The sequence below is a fragment of the Lynx canadensis genome, chromosome C1, assembly GCF_007474595.2.
Source record: "Lynx canadensis isolate LIC74 chromosome C1, mLynCan4.pri.v2, whole genome shotgun sequence".
NCBI classification, from domain to species: Eukaryota; Metazoa; Chordata; class Mammalia; order Carnivora; family Felidae; genus Lynx; species Lynx canadensis.
Genome location: NC_044310.1, coordinates 94,659,235 through 94,681,373, shown reverse-complemented (window position 1 = coordinate 94,681,373; position 22,139 = coordinate 94,659,235). Strand labels below are relative to the sequence as shown.

Below are 22,139 nucleotides of genomic sequence, written 5' to 3'. Positions count from 1 at the left end.
GCGTGGGAGGATCCCCAAGGGGTGCTCATGTTAATACAGACCAACTCTCTGCCTAGATTCACCACCATGGTTTCCAGGCCTGTCAATCACAAAATGCTCATCTGTTCTGTCACTGACTTCCTTTGTCACCCTGCATTTGATGACATTGAATATTCAATGCGATTACCATCTTGATTAAGGTCAGAATGGAGCACTCTTTCTGTATCTTCTTATAGAGAGCTAGTGCCCTTGTCGATTTTCTATAAAAGTTACATTCCTGGGGAAAGCAAAGGGTGCTGCCTCAGGACACTGGGTAAGGCATTTGGGGTTGCAAGCAACAGAAACACTTTCTGGCTAGCTTAAGCCAAACAGAATTTATTGGAAGGATACAAGTATCTGTAGGAACCTGAAGAAGGAATCATTAAATTGAGAGAGGGAACAATTTATTATATCTTTCCTCAGGAAACATTTATCGAGCACCTTCTATAATCCATGCAGTATGCATCACTTTGGAGATTAGAGCAGCGAACAAGACAAACATGACGCCTGCTTTGTGGGGCTTATAGTGGAGAACCCAGAGGGGAAAAAAAAGAAAAGAATAAGAAAAAGAAGAAATAGATGGGATGGTCAGGGGAGTCTTCTCAGAGGCAATGGCATTACCTTTGAGCTGTGATATGAAGAATTAAATGGAATCAAGCATACAAAGGATAGGAAGAAGAATGTTTGTAGGAAATGGCAACTTGGTAACAGCATCCACAAGGGCCTCGAGGCAGGAAAGGGCTTAGCCTGCCATGCAAAACTGGGAGGAGAGAACTGTAAAAGGGAGGGTGAATTCATAGCAGGCAGGGTCGTTTCTAGACTCTCTGCCAGGAGTTCCCGGGCTTTGTCTCCAGGATTATCATTAGACATAACTCAGATTCTAGGATCTTAGAGTCTGTATCTCTTTCATTCAAGGTATACTTCCCCAGAACCTATCCTCATGTTTTAGGGACCATTTCTGGAAATTGGGAATTGCTATGAACTAGAAAGTAGCCCAAGAGGCACTTACTTTAGAAAATACACGATGAAGATAGCCACCAAAATCCCTTTCTCTTCTCTTTCCAGGAAATGCTAGAGGCTTTCGAAGAAGAGGCTAAAGAAACAGGATATCCCAGACTGCTTAGCACAGCAGCTGTATCTGCTGACAAGGGAAGCATTGATGCAGGAAATGAAATTGCAGAGATTAGGAAGTGAGTGCACTGGGTCTCTCGTGGACCCCAAATCCTGGAGCAGAGATTCCTAAGCTTTTAGGTGGAGAACATCCCACCAAGTCGTCCCGTGAACGTTGTAAAAGGAGATTTCGAAATGAAACAAGCAAGCTTAGCTAATAGAGTCTCTTTGGAAAATAGGGTCGGGAGGCTATAAGGGAGGAGGAATTTATGCAAATCATCACCGGAGGAACCATGAACTTCTTGCCAGCTACAAGCCCTCAGGAGTTTGGGCTTAACCTGCCTCCTGACCATGACAACTGAATTGGTCCCATTCTTGACTTGGACAGGAGCCAATGCAGCGTAACAAGTTTCAATCCCTCATTTGCACACTAGCCCAACCAATCCCAGTTAACCGAGTTTCAATTCCTGTTTTGCATGAAGGACCTAAATGACAACTGCTCTCAGGGCCTTTTGCCTTCATAATTCTGCCTGTCCTTTGTCTTCCTCAGAGCACGAGTCGGGTTTCTACCTGAATCCGTGTCTCCCAAATTACAATTCTAATTACCCAAATAAATGCCTGTTTGCGTAAATTGTCAGTGAATTCTTTCTAGGTCAACAACGTAATGTTGAGAGAGTTGGTACCTTCAGTTGCCAAAGAGGTTAGTGACTCTGAAATACGGCGGTGGCCCCTTTAACTTGTCAACATGCTGGACTTTGGGGAGGAGAGGAACAAGGTTCAAGACATGGCAAATACTTATAATAGCAATCCTCATTAGCAATTTCTTTTGAAAGAGGCTGTAAAATGAAGAAAACTGTTACCGACAAAGCAGTAAGTATCCATATGGATATCTGCTTGACATCATGAATTTCCCCACTGCTACCATTTCTTGCTCCTAAATTGTCTATAAGAAAATGCCCCCAAGATCCTGATGGCTCCAAATGTCTTGTTCCAGGATCCTAGGTGGTTCAGTTGGTTGAGTGTTGGACTCTGGCTCTGACTCATGATCTCACAGTTTGTGAGGTCAAGCCCCATGTCAAGCTCTGTGCTGATAGTTCAGAGCCTGGAGCCTGCTTTGGATTCAGTGTCTCCCTCTCTCTCTGCCCCTCCCCTGCTCATGCTCTGTCTCTCTCTCTCTCTCTCTCTCTCAAAAATAAGTAAACATTAAAATTTTTAAAAAGGATCCTTGATTTCATCAGTGTGATGACCTATGACTTCCACGGTAACAGGACAGATGTTCAGGATACAACAGTCCCCTGCATGTGGAATCCAAGGATCAAAGTGGCACGCATCATTTCAACTCTGTAACCAAGAAAAGCCTCAAATCATAGGCAGAGGGGATAGAGGGAGGGGATTGGGGAGAGTTTGTTTTTTGGGAAAGCGGCTTTCTCTTGGGGGATTTTGTTAATCCAATGAGACAACGATTGGCAAGGCAATAATGCCTGTAAAACCTTCTTCAGGAATATGTCAAAAAGTACTGGAGAAACAATGGTTTCTCTGCACAGAAGCTCATCTTAGGGTTCCCTATGGGAGGACTTTCTGGCTCAGCACTTCTGATCCTCAGTCTCTGTCCCAGTCTCCGGTCCTTACGTGTGTGAGGCTGGCTTCTGGACGTACTATGACATAACTGACACGACTAATTCAGGAATTACAATACCCTGAGGAAAACTCTGTCATTCTCTAATCTCTCTCCTCTTGCTATCCTTCTACTCTTGAGATCCAATATCCTGGTCCCTCACAGCTCTGAGCACAAGCAGCCTGGGGAAAATGGCTGTGGAACACTTTTCATTAAAAAAAAATCGATCTGAATTTCCTTTTTGGGTTCTGAAATGTGTGCTATCATCTTTCCCACAGCCCCAAAGCAAATACTCAATTCTATTCCATCCGTGGAAATCGCTGGAGAAGGATTCCAATAGTCTAGCCCAAGGATGGCAAATAATTGGATCTCCCTTCCAACTTGAATTGATTGCATTCACACTCAAATCCTGGGCTGAAAATTCAGAGACCATTGTCATACTAGTACTAAAGATTTTCTGTAGTCATTGGCACCTTCTCGGGTCTTTGGTATTCAGACACATGCAGACTTGTCACCTTTCTGCTAATTACTAAGTGGGCACTAACGACCTTTCAATTAAAAGACAAAGTGGACCACACTTAGTGCCGATCCTGAAGGAGTTATTTCAGTCAGTATCGGAAGGAAAGGGCTTCTCAGAACAGAATGTCTAGATAAGTACTTTGAATGTGGCTGCTGTGAGTTCTGACCTTTATATCCCGAGACTAATTTGGAAGGCTTCAGGGAATCACTCAGATGAGAGAGTAGACTCAATCCACTAGCCTCATGGGGAGGCCTCTGCATACTTCAGGCCTATCTAAGGAGCCAGTAAAGGAGCTTAGTTTGATTCCTGTTGTGTCCCCAGTCCTCGCCACTCAGACTCAACTTATACAAGGACTGACTGATGAAACAGATGATGTAATGGGAAGTGGGGAATTTTTGGTTCTGTGAAATATGCATCAATTGGGAAAGGCAAAGAAATCCAGACTTGGCCAGTCCATGCCAGGAACTCAGAAACTTAGATGCACTCTTAAAACATGTTTTACCCTGCCTTTAAATATCCCTCTGTATGCAGCAAGTTCAAGTAGAAGCCCAAGCAAACCCAAAACCCATTCTAGTCCTTGATGTGTAGAGGCCAACAGCCCTTCTTCCCAATGCTAGTGGTAGAATACATAAGACTGGAACCTGGGAACGAGAGCGTGAGGACAGGGACCCACGAGTAGGTCGGTAAAATGGAGCCACCCCACTGAACACTCGGCAGGAACCTCCAGGCCCGTCTACGTACGTACACCCACGACAAACCAGCACATGGAGTCAGAGCTCTGCAGCAGTCTTTCTCCTCTCACACGGTAGTTATGAGCCCTCTCCCTCCCCGGGCCCCATGCTGGCAGAGGAGAGAGCACAGCAGTGCAGGGGGAAGAGCGACTCTGTCCTCAGTCCTGGATCTGTGGTCAGGACGACTGCGTGAAGGCAGTCACAGCTCCTCAGTTGTAAAACAGGCTTAGGTAGGCCACGCGGTTCCGGTGCTTTCTGAAGTCCTTGTCAGTGGACAGCTGCAAGGAAGGAGTATTGTCTGGGTCAATATTCTAATGAGAGCCCTCCACCTCTGGTCTTCCTGGCTCGTCGCTGCTGGTGTGGCCCGGCTGAAGCCCACCCCAGAGGAGCCTCGTCTCGGGGATGCTGTCAATGTTTGCATGTACAGCTACTCTCTGTCACCTTCCTCTGCTGCTGTCATGCTAGGAATTGTTTTCTACTTGACAAATCTCTGAGAAGAGCTGGTGAACTTCTCAAACACAAAGATTATGTGTTTGATTCCTCCATGTTACTCATGGGTCTAGCTGCCGTGATGTGGATGCATTAGGCATTTAATACGTAGTTGTAGAATTAATCCAAGGTTCCTCTTAAAAAAAAAACCCAGCACCCCCAGAATTATGATAGCTCACATGGATTGAAAGTTTATTATTATTATGTTATAGGTACTGTGTTAGATGCTTCTCTACCTTATCTCTATCTTTACAACCTTATCAGATGGATTCTATTATTATACACATTTTAAAGAAAGGAACACGGAGACTTAGAAACATTTTCCAAGAAAATTGCCCAACACTCTTTGTTGTGTTGGAAACAGCACTTAGGACGGACATGGGGGCCAAGAGTCAACATTTTCACTTCCTTCATGCAACCTTGAGAAAGTTACACCCACTCTCTGATCCTTGTATTTCTCATGAGACAGGCAAAGACCTTGACCCTCTGCCCCACAGTTGCACACATGCTGAATGACTTCCTGAAGCACTTGGTCTACAAGGGCCACGTGCTCAGCCCTGGTCTTCCTCCTGTGTTCAGTTCCTCCTTGCTGAGCACACCCTCGCCACACCAGCCTCTCTCTTCATTCCGCCCGCCAGTTCCTCCCCAGCGTACAGCCTTCCCATTTGCTGTTCCTGCTGCCTGGGAAGCCCTGGGCTTCCCAGGGCCCAGATCTTCACAGGCCTGGCACCATCTTGTCACTCAGACTTCAGATCACGTGTCTGTTCCCCTAAAGACCTTTCTGGACATCCTTGCCAAAACAGTGCCATCCATCCAATCACCCGGTTACTGTCTTCATAGCACATCGCCAGCTCACCACACTGCCTGGTGTGCCCGTGACAGTCTTAGCTTGTGGCTACTGTTTTGATGTAATTAATAAGTTCACTCTCAGAAGCGCCACTGTCCGACTACTTAATTGTAGTAACCGTCCTAATTACCATTGATGTTTTCATGTTTATTTACTTCTCATCTGTCTGGACTCTAGAGTGTAGGGTCCAAGGAATGAGGAGCCTTGCGTGATGGGTTTAACTAAGCAAAACCTCGGGAACCCTTAAAAGTGCCTGGCACGTTTATAAACATTGACTGAATGAACCACTGTGAATTCGAATTCTACAATGCCAGAGATCCGGAAGGTAAGGGGTTGGCTCTTTAAAGATGGACGGGTGGTTTCTCATTGAGCTGGCGTGGTTTGGATGGAGCCTCTCCGTTGTACGTCCTTTCCTATTGCCGTTTGTTGAAGCACTCCAGAAAAGAGGAGACATACCCAGGATAATAAGTGTCCTTTGAGTCTGTCCTAAATCGAGGCAAGAAGGTATTAAATGGAGCAAAATTTTGTTTGTGTTTTTGCTCCCGAGGATGTGCAGTCTGGTACATGCCAGGGTAAAGCATCATGTGCTGTTTTTCAGAAAAAATGAACATGTTAGAGGGTGATACATATATATACATATACAGCCACAAAGTAGATAAGACAGAATTATCTTCTCTCTGCTTTTGGGAAGGAACAATTCTTTCTCTACCATTCCAAGTCTTCCATTGGACTGAGAATCAAATTTACATAAAACAGATTTACAGAAGTAAAAAACTCAAAGTTTCATTAAGTCACTTGGGGGCCTAATAATGAGATTGAAACCTAAAGAAATGATCAAGGCAGGCAGTGTCTGTCCATTTTAGAGTGAGAAAATAAGGTTGTGAGGGACTGATAGGATAAAGAAAGCAGGTGTTCAGAAGCCTTAGAGACTTGTAAGCAGAATTCAGGCTGAGGTAATAGATTGGAAAAAATAACAAAGTTTGTTTTTACAGCTTTCTCACCTTTAAAGTCCCTATCTCTGGTGATAAGGATTTCCTTATACTTCTTAGTACAGGGAGGGTACTTAAAAAAAATTTTTTTTAAGGTTTGCTCATTTTTCAGAGACAGAGAAGGACAGAGCGTTAGCGGGGGAGGGACAGAGAGAGAGGGAGACACAGAATCTGAAACAGGCTCCAGGCTCTGAGCTGTCATCACAGAGCCCAACGTGCGGCCAAACTCATGGACCGCGAGATCATGACTTGAGCCGAAGTCAGACGTCCAGTGGACTGAGCCACTCAGGTGCCCGTAGGGAGGGTACTTTTAATACAGGAGATCGGTTTCCTGCTCTCAGGGGGGACAGAGGGGGATCTGAATTTCCTTCTACCAGCTGTTGCTTAAGTAATTTTTACTTAAAATAATCAATATGTCAAAATGGCATATTTGGGGGCAACTTGCCCTTGGCGTCCACACTGTTCATGTATCACCATGGTTTCACTACTGCAGCTATAGATTTAAGCCTACAGTAGGGAGAAACCCAAGATGAGGGTGGGGTTCAGCTACCTAAAGACACATATGCTGAGGCTGTAGAAAGACACCTATAGGCGGAAAAGGACCAAGGTGACTCCTTGCACCTGCTGTGTCTGTCATCCCACCCAGAGATTTCTTAGATCCAGTATCCCTCTCCTTGAGCTCAAGTGTCAGAAAAATGTTGACCAACAGATTAGGATCCTATACTGAAGACATTTAGACTTGAAATCCAATCACACAAAAGGGCTAAAAAGTAAGAATTTGTTTTTTAACTTACAAGAAAATAGGGTGCATATAAACAAAGCTTCTGTAACATCATGTGTGTCAGCCCTGAAATCCTGTCTTGGAGCCATTTCTTTTGAGAATTATTTCCCACTTTCCCGGGACACTTACACACATTTGAGATGCTAACACCCAAGGTTTTCATATTGGATTCTCAGAAGCTTTGGTCTAAATGTCTATTTTAGTGACATTTTAGTGATGACACTTAGTACATTTAGTGATGTACCTCTGGGAGCAGCCAGTGGCTGGTCTGTGTTTCACCGACATTTCATCTCATGCTGAGGAAACAGACTCTGAGAGCTCATGTACTAATATCTCGCTGCAAAGAAGCCTTGGTAAGTGCAGTAAGGGAGCCTGGAGTGTTAAGGAATGGCAGCTGGCCAGGGGCACAGATGTACCATCAAGTCCCAGGAACGCCTGGCAAGGTTTGACGCGGATGGGCAAGGGGGCAGGACGCGAGCTCCACGGGCATGACTAATGAGCGGGCACCGGTTGTCTCCGCACAGGAAGGTGATCTGTGGACACCATGTTAGGAGCTGTTGTCACTTTCTCATTTGACTTTGAAGAGTTACATAAAAGGTTCCCAAACCCTGTTTTTGTTGAGTTAGGAATATTGCCACCAGGGGGCAGCAGCATACAGGGTTACATTTTCTCTGCAGGTGGGAAGAAAAACTAGGAGAATGGAAGAAAAGCAATTAGAATATTTTTGTACAGAAAATTCAATCAAATGTAAATCTCTATTATTATTGTTAAAGTCGACAGTTTCATGCACATTGAAGCAGAGAGAGCATAAGCGCCCTGGGCTTGGAGGAGGGTCTGTGCTGAGATACAGGTTGAGTTCAGACAAACCAGACTTGAAATCCCAGCCCTGTTTTTTTATTAACTATGTGATCATGGGGGTAGTTGAATCAGCCTCTAAGGGTGTTACAATGGTTAAGTTAAATTTGTGTCCAGTGCAAGCCAATAAGTGAGAGTTATTGTTAGAAGCATATCTTCTGTAGAACTTCAAGTTTCTGTTTAAGAATTTCTTTCTATAAGGAAACATTAAATCATAGATATGAAACTGGAGACTCTTTGGCTTTGTGCATAGCCCAGAGGCTTCAGGAGTAGCTTCATGACAAAGTTCCTGCCTCTACAACTTTATGTAGGGAATCATTTTATAAACTGGCTACTCTTACCACATGCTTCTAAAACACTACAATCTAGAAGCTAGTAAAGTGTTACAAATAGGAAAACAAATAGGTACAAATACCTACAAATAGGTAAAGTGTGTATAGAAGGTATTAAGTGTGTCATTTCCAGGATTAAAAAAATTAACGGTTCCTTAGCTCTTTGTGGAATACAGTCCATGTTGCTTAGCATGGCATACCGGGTCTGCCTCACCATCTGGTCACGTCTGTGTAGACACCTAGTGCTGTGCTCCAGGAGTTTGATCCGGGTGCTCCAAGGTGTGCTCCATCAGTATGGAGCATGATAACAAATAGTTCAATGGACTAGAAGTTAAAATACGGTGGATACTGAACATACGTTGCTTTAATACAGTTTTGCAGAATCAAGAGTATTCCGATTTTAGCATTACAGGCCTTTCCATCGCGATGGGTCCTGAGTAGAAAATAATTTCCAGAGCGACAGTTAGCATGATGAGGACCGCTCAGCCCCAGTGCAGGTTCTTGGGCTGGGTCCTGGCTTCCGAGGAGCCACGTTGAAAATTGCTCTTCTGGCCACGCTGGTCACGATGTTCTCTGATTTCATCACATCACTTCACTCCTGGGTGCCGTTGTCCAGGCTTTGCTTCTGCCTCCAGTGGATTTTCCACTTTCCTTGCTTTCTCAACTACCATCTGGCAAGATCCTTCCTCAAATGTTACCTCTTCTCTGAAGGCTTTTCCATCCTTCCAGAAGCTATCACTCCTTGTCTCTGCTTGCTTTATCATACTGTTCTTCTCCCTCTTGTTCACTCAACACATATGTGAATGCTAGGCTGTCATCATTTGACAGGATGCCGACTTTGCATACAAGGACCATTTCTGATTTTGTTTTGTGCTCCCAGAGCTTAGCACAGAGGTGAGCACAGAGTAGATATTCCATAAGTGTTGGCTGATCGTGAACTAAGAAATAGAAAATAAAGATCAGTGTCATGGACTGTGAGAATCGCATTCAGGAGACTATAGATGAGTCTGATGAGAGGGACAAGAAGGAAAAGGGGAAGAAGTGGAGAGTCTATTGTAAATCTCCCAAAAGCACATGGACTTTGGAGTCAAAGCACAAATTGTTCCATTGTTTTGGCAGAAGTTGCCAGCACCCATTTCCCAGTAGATGTGGGCACCAGGATCCCTTGTCCCCAGTGTATTTCCCATTTGCTATCACATCCTAATCTGTGAATTCCATCAACAAAGCCACTAATCGCTTTTTAAATTGCCAACAGAGAGAATATTAAAGGCCATGATATTTCCAGAGGGAAAAACAAACAGAATCAATGAACATGTAGGGCCACAAGCTGGTGTAAAGGTTAAGAAGCCTACGTGCCTAGAGGTGAAAAGTGCCGGGAGATGGAGGTATAAAAGAGAGATCCAATCTCTCTCTGTGTGTCCCAACCCTTGGGTCTGCCACTGTGTTCTACGTGTCTCTGGGCCATTGAGATCAGCACAATGAAGATCCTGGTCTTGGTGTTGGTTTGTCTACACCTCTCGGAGGGTGTGGAAAGGTGTGCATGGGGATTCAGCTTCATCGTAAATTCCAGCCCTGAGGGAGAAGCACAAGCTAGGGTAGAGCAAAGGCCTTCCCCTATAGATCTCATGGAAAGGCAGTCAGATTGTGTCATGATACATGTACCCAAAAACCACAGGGAGTGAAGACTTACAATGGATGGATGGGTGGATGGATGGGTGGATGGATGGTGTGTGCGTGTGTGTGTGTGTGTGTGTGTGTGTGTGTGTGCGTGTTGTGAGATTAAAGGTGGGTTGGTGTTTTGTTGGCTAAGAAAAAGGGATGCAGGATATATGTCCCTAGTTTACAGGAGGGACTTTGGATAAATGGAAATTTATTCTGTGTAAGCCATATGTAAGCAGAAAACCCCAAATACATATTGCAGTGCATTTTCGTGCTGGAAATGCTGGAGTGACTGCAGTGGTCAGAACTCACTAAAATCCAGGAGGATTTCTTATAAGAGGCTCTTCTTGGGTAGAGTATAAGAAGGTTTGAAAACCCACATCAGATCAATGAAGGCATTGCTTTCATGGGGAAGGTGAAGGTCACTCCTTTTGCCCTATTCTCTGCAGAATCATTCTGAAGAAAGGCAAGTCCATCCGCCAGGTGATGGAAGAGCGGGGTGTACTACAGACTTTCCTGAAGAACCACCCAAAGGTTGATCCAGGTGCCAAGTATCTTTTCAATAATGATGCTGTTGCTTATGAGCCCTTCACCAACTACCTGGATGTAAGTGAGGGTCGAGGTGGTGTCCATAACTCTTGGCTGATAACTATTCTCAGATACTCATTTAGACCTCTCATTAGCTCTGATTTTGGATTTTTTACTAAACCCAAGTCTCTCCTTCCTCAGGAAAGTATCCGGAGAAGTTATGAGTTGGTACCATTTAACACTATCATATTCCCTCTCCTTCCTTCTTTCCTGTCATTACTGGCTCACTCTCTAAAGCTCCATTTACATGGTTAGGAGATTCCGAATGACCATGTTCCAGTCAATTGAGCAATCGAAAGGAAGTCCTAGTGATGAGCTGTAGGGGAAAGAGGGAAAGCACAGGCAAAGCGGCCAGGCAAAATCTCCAGTAGCTCCAGATGCTATGTAGCTCCCCATTTGGGAACATACACTGGTGCTCAGAGCAAGTATTTGCATGTTCTTGAGACTGCAGTGTCTGCTCAGGGCATCTCAACACACTGGTGTCCCATGGACTGTCTTTAGTGAGATGTTACATGAGTGTCAGATCTAGGGAATCTCCTATTTCAAATTCCACTTTCTATAGATGGTGGATAAAGAGGTAGGTCAGTGACATGACTGGCCAAAATTCACTGAGAACTCAAATTGTGTCTCAGTGAAGTTCTCTTGATTTCCATGCTACCCTCATTTTACCCTCATTTTTGATTTCCTGGCACCTTGGCTACTATGTGACCAGAGGGAGAAGAATGGTGGGGAAATACTTGACACTGGAAGAGAAAAAGGGACATCGGTGTGTGTGTGTGTGTGTGTGTGTGTGAGAGAGAGAGAGAGAGAGAGAGAGAGATAGAGGGAGAGAGATGTGGGGAAGATGGGTTGTGGGAGACGTAGGAGACAGCATCAAAGGAAAAGACTTCAAAAGGGAATGGCTAGAGAAGGTGCAAGGTCTTAGGACATGTTTACACAGCTGAATGTGGCTGCAGCTCCTAAGGGACGACTAGAGACATTAACATTGTCCAGGGCCGGATCCTCCTTCACACCTGACCCTTCCTAGTGTTATAGAAACCAATTAACTCGAAATTCAACCTTGAAAAGCTAAATCATTAGATTCATTAACACACTTGCTTAGCTGACTTTATGCACGTAGCCTTTAGCAATTATCTTAATAAAAAGAAGCTTCATTCTGGAGTCGGGGCCTCATTCCGACTCGAGTATGAGGACCTTCACTTAACTGCGCTTTGTTTACGGACTCCTCTTTTGCAACTCCGGCCATACTCCCTGCAACAGTGGATGAACACTGGGAAAGGAGAAAGTGATTGCTTCTCCAGCTTTGCATGTTCGGGCATAAAATGGTAAATCCATGGAGGTATCACCTGATACAAAGTAGAAAACAGTTTGGAAGAAGAAATTGTCTTGCCAGACTCAGCTAGTCAAAGGTTTGCAATTAGGGACAAAAGTGGGGAATATTGAGAGAATCTGACTCCAGATGGAAAGAAGAACCTGTTGGAGGAGAAGCTACTTACTCCCCCAAGGAAATTATTTGGGGAAAATGTGGCTTCTAGTGAGTCAACTTCTTCCCTATTCTTAGGACAAGATTTGGCTGCTTAATACGGGTGATAAACTGTTCTTTGCAGAATTACTACTTTGGAGAGATCAGCATTGGGACACCACCACAAAATTTCCTGATCCTTTTTGACACGGGTTCATCCAACCTGTGGGTGCCCTCCATCTACTGCCAGAGCCAGGCCTGTTGTGAGTATACCACCATCACCACCCACCTACGGATAGGAGCAGAGGGCGACGCAGAGTCAGGATTAAGCACAAGCCCACCATCCAAGTCTAGATGGTGCACCAAGTCTAGTCTTGGTGCATATCCATGATCTCAGCCTCCTTAAATTCAGAACATCTGGAAATCTTGCTCTTGGTCTGTATTTCACAAGTGCTGCATCTCTAGAAAGCGAAAGAAGTAGACCAGGGCTTCCATTCCTTTCTCTATTGATCCCTTTCCTCAGCTCTCTCCTGTGGGCCCCAATTCCTGGCACTTTTGAGTTGACCCATGCTTCAGGAAATGGTAGGTTGGAAGGAATTGGGGCAACATTTGTTTCCCAAGGGGACAGACTTTTCTGGGGCTATTGATTGCCTTCAGCCCAGAGTCTGAGGCTGAAGCCCAATCCCAGGTTTGGTCTGATGGTCCCAGGCCGTGTATTTTGGAGAGCCACGAATGCTGTATATGTATTTTGGAGAGCCACGAATGCTGCTAATATTTAATTCTGTTTTTCCACAGCCAATCACAACAAGTTCAACCCCAGAACGTCTTCCACCTTCAGAAATAGTGAGCAAACCTATACACTGGCCTATGGTTTTGGAAGCCTGACTGTGCTCCTGGGATATGACACTGTGACTGTAAGTGCTGTTCTTATCCTCCTGTGGGTCTGTCATTTGGCTCCCCTATTCTAGAGCCTTAAGCTGTCAGCGATATCCATGATTACTAATTAGGTACAAATTCCCAGAAGCTGATTCTTGGAAAGAACACCACTGGCCATATAATTAAACCTCTCTCCCAAGACTGGGATAGCCCTACAGCAGTCCTGACTGCTGCAGGCTCTTTACATTGTGCCTCCCCATGACTTTGCTCCCTGGTCTTAACTGTCCTCTTCAACCACCTGGAGCACATCTGCTTCCTCCTCCACATGACTTCACTCTGGATATTTGAAGACCTTCCTTTCACTATTTTCTTTTCTTTACATCAAGCACCCATGGGTCCTATGTCATTCTTGCACATGGACGGTTCAATATAAAACCAGCCACTGTCCTTACACTGTCCTTGGAAATGAAAACTGCCACCCCAGAAAACAATGGCCTCTACTTCCCCAACACCCACATTCTTTCCAAGACACACATGGTTGGGTCATGTTGTCATCCCTTCATTTTCCGTGCCCCACCCTAGGATTGAGCTAAGCGTGAAAGAAGCCAACTTCTTCTCCCTAAAAAAGGGTCTAGGTTCCATTCCCTGGACACCTAAGTCTATGTAGGATTTGTCCACCTGAATTGTGAATCTTTTCTTTCTGCTTGTCCCAGGTCCAGAACATCGTCATCCACAACCAGGTGTTTGGCATGAGTGAGAATGAGCCCAACTACCCCTTCTACTATTCATACTTTGATGGTATCCTGGGAATGGCCTACCCCAACCTGGCGGTGCAGAATGGCCCAACCGTCCTTCAGAGCATGATGCAGCAGGGCCAGCTCACCAGACCCATCTTCAGCTTCTACTTCTCTCGGTGAGCACCCTTGCCCTGGGTGGGTAGGTGCAAATGAATTGCTGTAGGGGCTTTCAACAAGTCAACATCACACAGAGCCCAGGTTTTAAAGTTTCCTGACAAGTATAACTTGCTATATGCAATCAATGCATTTCTGAACATTTATTATTTCATTTTGCAGGGGATTTTATTTAAATACACTAGAAGAATATTTTTTAAAGGTTATTTATTAATTTGAGAGAGAGAGAAAGAGAGATGAGAAAGGGAGGGACAGAGAGAGAGGGAGAGAATCCCAAGCAGACTCCACACTGTCAGCACAGAGCCCGATGCAAGGCTCAAACTTGTGAACTTGAGATCATGACTTGAGCTGAAACCAAGAGTTGGATGCTTCACTGACTGAGCCACTCAGGTGCCCCTAAATGCACTAGAAGAATTTTTAATTCAGGCCATAAGTCATAAGATGACTCTTTTTTAAAAAATCAACTGGGGGAGCCTGGGTGGCTCAGTCGGTTAAGCGTCTGACTTCAGGTCATGATCTCACACTCCGTGAGTTCGAGCCCCACGTTGGGCTCTGTGCTGACAGCTCAGAGCCTGGAGCCTGCTTCGGATTCTGTGTCTCCCTCTCTGCCCCTCCCCTGCTCATGCTCTGTCTCTCTCTGTCTCAAAAATAAATAAAAACATTAAAAAAATTAAAAAAAAATGAACTGTAGTCCCTCACCTTTTGATTAAAAAATTTGAAGTTGTTGTATTAGATTTGTAACAACAGTAGAGCCATAGAACTAGCCTGATGATCATTTGGTAATAGAGAGAACAACAATGAAATGATAATTACAATACACATCTGACTTTCCAAAGTGTTCTCATAGCAATTCTTATTTCAAAAATTCTATTGACTTCTTTTTGCCAGAAGGAAATGCAGGCTCAAAGGTAGTCACTATTGAGCAAGGTCACTCACTGACTCACTGGTAGGTGTGAGGCCATGATTCAAATGCAAATATGTTGGTCACAAATCCAAGACCTATCCTACTCTACTGGTCTTGAGCTTTCATGGTGAACTTTATTTACTAATTTTTTCCCCAAACAATGATCCTCAGGGCACCTGAGTCCAAATGTTCAATGACTGGCAGGCCCGGGTTAGGGAACAGAAGAGGCCTGAATCCTCTTAACACCGTCTAGTTACCAACCTGAGCACGACAGGAGCATCCCCATCACTGCCCACTTGAGATCTCTGTCTGTCAGGCCCCTCCAGGTACTCTCTGAGGGGTTTCTTCTTGTTCTCACTTTGTCCTCAGGAGGGTGTCCCTGGGAGGCTTTTAGAGTTTGTTTTCACAGGCCTGGTTTCCAATCCCATCGCCTCTTTTATGGGCAGAGTCTGTGCTTCCAGTTCTCTGATACTCTGGGTGTTCCTCCGAGGAGGCTCCTCTCCCTTATGCCTTAAGCCTGGCGGAGCCTGAAGAGCAGGTCAGAGGATGGTACCCCTCTTCCTCTGGTTCCACTGTGTCTGAAGGAGAGAGGGACAGTGAGAGGGGAGGGAGGGGCTGCCTGGCCATGTGTGTTGTGGGAACTCACGCTCTTCTCCTTTTCTCCCTAGCCAACCAACCTATGAGTATGGTGGAGAACTCATCCTGGGAGGTGTGGACACCCAATTTTATTCTGGTGAGATCGTCTGGACTCCTGTCACCCGGGAATTGTACTGGCAGATTGCCATCGATGAGTAAGTACAGAGGAAAGTTCCTATGGATTATGGGCACCCCTAGAGTGTCCCTCCAGTGTGACTCTATTTCCTGTTCTTGTCATGGCATAAACCTCTTAAAGAGAATCAGCAAACCCTCAGGCTGATTATTCCAGGAGCTCAGTAGACTTTGGCATCTAGCTCTCGACTGAACTTTTTGACTTGGTCACTGAGCCTTGCCATGTCAGCAGGTTGGTCATTCCTAGGTCTCTGTGAATCTACATCTTTGTTCCTGGAAGCTTCCTTATCCCAATTAGCGTAGTCTTTACCACTTCCTTCATCAGGAAATGTAATAGCTATCATGGGTGTTTTCTATGTGCCCAATGTGCTAAATATTTATTTAATATATTATTGCATGTAATCTCCACTACAACACTATAAGGTGGTCAGCAGTATATTTCTTTATATAGATAAAGAAATCAAGGCTCAGAGGTTAAGTAACTTATCCAAAGTCACACATTTCACACATTTCAAAATTTGAGCCCAAGCATATTTGATCCTCTAACCCACGATCATGAATCACTTACTTCTACACCCCAAGCCTTCAGGAAATGTCCATCACTGCCAGATAAAGATACATGTCTTTGGCCAGTAGTTGAGACCATCCAACAGCTGAGCCCTACCTATCAGAACAGCCTTCCCACCACTTCCGGATGTGCAGCACGGACTTGACCATGTCCTTGCACCTCGCCATGATTTTCTTGCTTCTTCTCTTTTGACTATAACACCTGAAGTGGTCCTCATGTCCTTGCACATCCTTCTGAGCCCAGATGAATTATTACCTCCCTTGAAAAGGCCTCTCAGGGTCCCAGTCTCTCTTTCAGTCCCATAGTCTTACCAGCTTTCGTCCTAATATGTATCTCCTCATCTCTGGGTAAGTCACAGTGCAACCAGCCAGTGCAAGGGTAGAGAGACAGGTGAGCAGTTGGATGTCTGACAACTAGTTTCATGTGCCTGGAATAAAGGGATCTTTTCACTTGGACCAATTTCACTCACACTTTAAGTATTTCTTCTCAGAAAAATCCTCATCTGACTAAATGCCTCCCACACCCAGACTAGATCAAGCACTCACCAGGGCTGCAATCAAACTCCATCTGTGTGTTTCTGTTAATTCTGTTGTGTCTGTCCTGTTCACCATTATTCCAAGTGCCTTAGTTCACCAAAAACACCCAAAATATACGTGGACTGAAGAGGAAGCGTAGAGTAGCAGAAAAAGCTGGATGAGGAAACAGGGACCGAATCACATAGAACCACGTTATGGAGATTACCAGCTACTGCCTTATGGTGTTAGCTGTGGCTTAATGTATGGTGTTGTCACATGTCCATTAGAACGTGTTCTTTAAAAACATCGAATATAATTGACTCACCTTTATATCACCATAATTCTTATACGAATGCTTTGTATATAGTAGGTGCCCAATGTGTATTTTTGAAGTGATTCCCAGCTCTAGCTCTTTGGCACTATGTGCCGGGCCGCATATAGGTAGATTAAAGACAAGACACGCTCCCTGCCTCCCCAGAGCTTTCAGTCAGAGCTGGAGTAGTTACCAGAGCAAGACTGAGGATGTTACTCTGATAATCACAAAGACACAAAAATCATATTACGTGGATTGCAGTTCCGAGGTATGTCCTGAGTTTTGAGGAGAGGCATATCTTCAGAGGAGCAGGGTTGGCAGGTTAGGGTAAAAAGGCACTTCTTTGTGTCAGAAATGCTCGACTCTCTTTGTACTGGTGTTCCCCTCAGGTTTCTCATCGGTAACCAGGCCACCGGCTTCTGCTCCCAGGGATGCCAGGGCATTGTGGATACGGGGACCTTCCCACTGACTGTTCCCCAGCAGTACTTGGACTCCTTTGTGAAGGCAACAGGAGCCCAGCAAGATCAGAACGGCGATGTGAGTAACCAGAAGCCAAGATTCCTCTGCACATCTACGCAGCCTCAGCACAGGAGCCTAAGTGCAATGAGTTCATGAGAGATAGGAGGAGGGATTTGTGGGGAGCTGAGCCCCTGGCAGGACAGAACAGGTGGGGACACAGCATGACCTTTCAGGCATGAACCCTCAAAGCAAGGAGGGGTGAGGGGAGGGAGTAACACCAACCAGACTGTGAGTATGGGCTGAATGGTTGTCAGGAGGGACGGCTGTTCCATTGCAGCCCTAGGAGCACATTTCACCTTGGTGTGGCCAGTGTCATTTGACGTGTGCCAATAGAGGCAGGCATATCACATTTCCCCATTCCACCGAGATTTCTTTTTACCTAGAAATACTCCTTTGGCTTTTATCTGAGTAGCCTCCCGTCCCCACCCCTGCTCCCCTTGTACACACTTCTGCAGTTTGCTCCTCCAGCATGCAAGAGTCTTGTTTAGTCAGACCAAATCTTGGCTCCTCAGGGTGTGTGTGTGTGTGTGTGTGTGTGTGTGATGAGGACGTGGACAGGTGCACACAAGCAGGGATATGAATTGTGCGAAAGTGTGCTTTTACAGGCTGGGCCTGTGTTTCTTCTCTGTAAGTTGCACTTTCTGAAGGTAGAAATCTGTTCTGGAATGAGTCTAACTCCTTACGGCCATACCAACACAACCCAAATCTGAGAGCTGAGATGTGTTCAGGGAGACCCAGGAAAGCAGAGCACCTGGTCAGTGTTGTGCCTGGGAATCAGGCCTTGCTTTCCATGCTCTCAAACAGCCTCTGCTGGAAGGTCAGGAAGGAAGTCTCACAGGGAAAGGGGGACTAGGGCCCTTTGTCTGGGCCCCCCGTCTCCTGGCACGCTACAGCTCTGCCTCTCCTCTCTCTCAGTTTGTGGTCAACTGCAACTCCATACAGAGCATGCCCACCATCACCTTCGTCATCAGCGGGTCTCCTTTACCTCTGCCTCCCTCTACCTATGTCCTCAACGTATGTATGCACTCTGGGCTCCACGGACATGGGATTGGATGGGTCCAAACAGGTGTCTAGTATTCTGGGGAGTCACCAGCGGCAGGGCTGAGGGTGAACAAGAAGCCAGAGACCCCGCAGGTGTCATGGAATATAGGATGGGAACTTCCAGTGGGGAAAAGCCTTTATATGCAACTAGTTATATTGTCATGTCCTTTGTCTCTTCAGAACAATGGCTACTGCACGCTCGGCATTGAAGTCACTTACCTGCCCTCCCCCAATGGGCAGCCCCTGTGGATTCTGGGAGATGTCTTCCTCAGGGAATATTACACTGTCTACGACATGGCCGTCAACAGGGTGGGCTTTGCCCTCTCTGCCTAGACTAGTAAGAGGAAGCTGTCTCCACCCTCCCTGCAGGACTCTGGGGATTGCCCTTCTGTCTCAGCCGACAGCAGCATTTTAGGCTAGTCTGACCGTTTTGTGCAATAATAGAGTCTTACTTGCAGCAAATAATAAATTAATAATCTCCAAATGTCTTTGCTGTTCCTTCCAAATGTCTTGTGTTCTGCTTAGTTTATTCTAAATTGAAAGTTAGCACCAGCTCCTTGGGAAATCAGTGAATTGACTAATGGGCAAGAACAGGGGAGCAGAGATCTCAGAGTGAGGATCCACAGCACAGACGTTAAGGGCGCAGTAGAACCTACATGAGGAACTGTGGCGGAGGCGAACTGCACTCCCAGCACTCTCCCTTCCAACACATTCTCCTCTCCATTCTTGAATGTTAGAGAAGAAAAAGAAACCTTAGTGAGCATTTCAAACTAATGCTGAATCAAATCTGATCAGACAACACAGTAGGTTTTGTTGTTTTTGTTTGTAGGTTAGCAACACAGCTTTAATGTATGTTGACATTATCTGATTTTTTCACAGACCCCCTATCACTACTGGTGCTCTCAGGCTGCTCACATACGCACTTTACCTGCCTGGGCCTGACTGCTTTTGAGTTTAGAAACCCCATCTCATTTTACAGTGGAAGAAAGTGAGGTGTGGACAGGTAGTCATACAGTTAGTGTTAAAATCAGATCCAGATTCAAGGTATTAAATACTTTTATTGTGCTGCCACGTGATGAAGTCTGCTATGTACAAGCCATGGACGCATGCAATTATAAATGAGGCATGGCGTTGGCTCCCTAGGGATTTTCTATCAAGTAGAGCCTCTGGCTCCAGAGCGGTTTTCTGATGGCAGTAAGACCAGTAGCTGAACTTGCCCTCCACGGTAGGTTATGAGCAATCATCTGCAGTGGGTTCTTCGACCACAGTAATGCTGCCTTTGGGGAGCTAAGAACTGGTGTGGCTCTGGGACTCAAAATTGTTTCCAGAAATGTAATTAGAAAGATGTATCTGGGAAGAAAGATGCAAAGAATTCTCAGTCCAGATGTGCATGGGTGGTGGTGGTGGATGGAGGTGTGCCTTTCTCCACAGCATTGCATCATTCCCCTCTACCAACATACGATGTTATCTTATGGAGCCTAATGTCTGCACTTTGGACATTGCTTTTTCTTTCTTGTGTTTCTCTTATGGGAGATACAGACTTTTTTGGCAATTCACAGAAGCTTCTCGCAGCTTGAGGTCTATTCCACATTGTCTATCATTGTAGGATGGGGACAAGATTAATATGTGTTTCCCACCTGCCAATATATCATGCTGTCCCCATCACACTAATAAAAATCTTGCCTGTCTGATTCTTGTATCTTATGTGATAGAGACTGGGGGACTGGGGAGAGAAAAAAAGAAAGAGAGTGCAGGAGAGACAGAGAGAGAGAGAGAGAGAGCCCAGTGGGTCAAAAAAGGCAAAAGAAATGAGGTGTAATGGACATTTTAAGAAAGGGGGGGAGGTAAGGAGGAAGAGAGAAGGGATAGACACTATGGATGGGGGAGGTGACAATAGAGACTTGTAATTTGGAATTTCTTGGTGGAGATGTTTCACAACAACATCTGTGGAGGGGAACATAGGATAAAGATTTTGAGAAATGTTGCCTGTGCTTACAAATTAGAGGCTTTTTAATGTTCTTCAAGACTAGAAAGATTGGAATTCCCCTGTAATTGTTTTTGGCAGTTATAATGTGCTTTTTTAAATGTGAATTCATGCAGAAAGTGGCCACATGGGACCCCAGCCTATATTTGGGTTATAATTGTAAAACAGGCTCTAGAGTTTTCCTTCCATTTGACTGTTTCTCATGGCATCATCACTGGTGAAGTATCATTAATTTATTCATAATAATTAATCAAAATCTCAATTTGTGTAAGCAAAATCTTCCTGATCCCAGACATCTTTCTGTTTGTCCCCTGCCTACCAGCCCCCACTCCACATGGAGATAATTACTCCCCCTTCCTTCCTCCCACAGCACTTTGTCCCGCTGACAGTGCGCTATAGAGTGCACTGTATTTTATCCATTGCACATCTGCCTCCCCAACTCGATTATGATCTGGAGGAAACAGAATGATTATTTTTTTCTTTAAATCCCCAGATCTGACATGTGTTGCAAATGCCTGCTATGCAACCAGATTCATGACAATACAAGTGAGATCAAGGCTGTTACGGTGAATGGTGCCTGAGAGTGGCAGGAAAAGAAAGGGATCACAAAGGAAACCGTGTTAGATTTCTCCTTGAGGTATGAGTAGGAACTGACTGGGTAGAGAGTGTGAGGAAAGGCATCTCATGCAGAGACTGGCATAGGGCAGCACGGAGGCTAGAGACAGTTTGAGGAGTCGTAGAGCAGCAGGAAATGTGAACTGGCTGGACACAGGTACCCAGAGAGGATAGCAGGAAGTGAGGTTGCTGAGGCGGGCTGTGATCAGACGGGCAGGGCCTTGCTAAAAGTCTGGACCTGATTCTCTAGTCAAGGGGACCCATACTGGGCTTTAGTGGAAGACACCTAGGATCCGATATTTGAGGAACAGGGCTCTGCTGGCAGGGGTCCTCTGCTGCTCCGCAGCCCGCAGCTGGGGCTCCCCAGGTGCCAGCATCTGTACAGACTCAACCCTAGATGCATCATCTTCGTTCCTGGGAGAGCTTCTGCTCTAGAACTCTGGCCATTTTCCTAGGCTCATAATCACGGCTGAAACATCTAAACAGATATGAAAGACCTCTTTCTATCTGACTCACCAAACCAGAATTAGAGCCAACCTACAGTAGTGAGCTCTTGGCTTCCCCCCTTCTTAGCTCCACTCTGACTCTGCTCTTACTATGAAAATGTCACCAGAAATGCCAGAACTGCTCTCCACGCCATCCTAACGGGAGGTTTTGATCGAGGCCTCCTTCTGTGTGCCAGCACATCAAAGCCATGTTCGGAAGAATATTATCTTTTTGAGAAGATTTCATGAGTAATGATTTCACTGAACTTGGCCACAGCAGGTGGGGGCTCTGGCAACAAAATAGGCTGCGTGGGGCCCTTGGGGATGGACAAATGTAGACCCGGAAGCAGGCTTTAGGTTGGATTTCTGGTACTCTGCCTGTACAGCTACTCCAGTTTCACAGAGATAAGGAGGCCCCTGCAGGCTCAGACCTTATGTAGACAGTGGGGGTCCCGAGGCCTTTGTGCTGGACTGCAGCAGAGATGGGGCAGCGCTGCTTTGAGCTGTTAAGTCACAAAGACCCTAGCCCTTTCCCTTCTTCTTTGTACCCGGGGGTCCTCTCCAGCAAAGATCAGGGAGCAGAGATCCAGCCCCCAGCTTCGACACGCCAAGGTTCGGTTTGGATATTACCATGCCATTTCTCC

At 45.5% G+C, this 22,139-nt stretch overlaps 1 protein-coding gene across 1 annotated transcript; it reads left to right on the top strand.

Annotated features, from left to right (window-relative positions):
• The first annotated feature begins 9,738 nt into the window (after window positions 1–9,738).
• On the top strand, window positions 9,739–18,882 carry PGB1 (pepsinogen B1). Its single transcript, XM_030326542.1, has 9 exons — window positions 9,739–9,821; window positions 10,396–10,552; window positions 12,142–12,259; window positions 12,792–12,910; window positions 13,586–13,785; window positions 15,356–15,478; window positions 17,241–17,388; window positions 18,286–18,384; window positions 18,592–18,882. Exons 1-9 carry the CDS (start codon window positions 9,766–9,768, stop codon window positions 18,742–18,744), a joined length of 1,173 nt encoding a protein of 390 aa, XP_030182402.1. The 5' UTR covers window positions 9,739–9,765; the 3' UTR covers window positions 18,745–18,882.
• Window positions 18,883–22,139: the final 3,257 nt, after the last annotated feature.

Coding starts and splice junctions, on each gene's coding strand:
- PGB1 (XM_030326542.1), top strand. CDS start 9,766: ATGAAGATCCTGGTCTTGGTGTTGGTTTGTCTACACCTCTCGGAGGGT. Junction 9,822..10,395: donor CTCTCGGAGGGTGTGGAAAG/GTGTGCATGGGG, acceptor TATTCTCTGCAG/AATCATTCTGAAGAAAGGCA. Junction 13,786..15,355: donor TTCAGCTTCTACTTCTCTCG/GTGAGCACCCTT, acceptor TTTTCTCCCTAG/CCAACCAACCTATGAGTATG.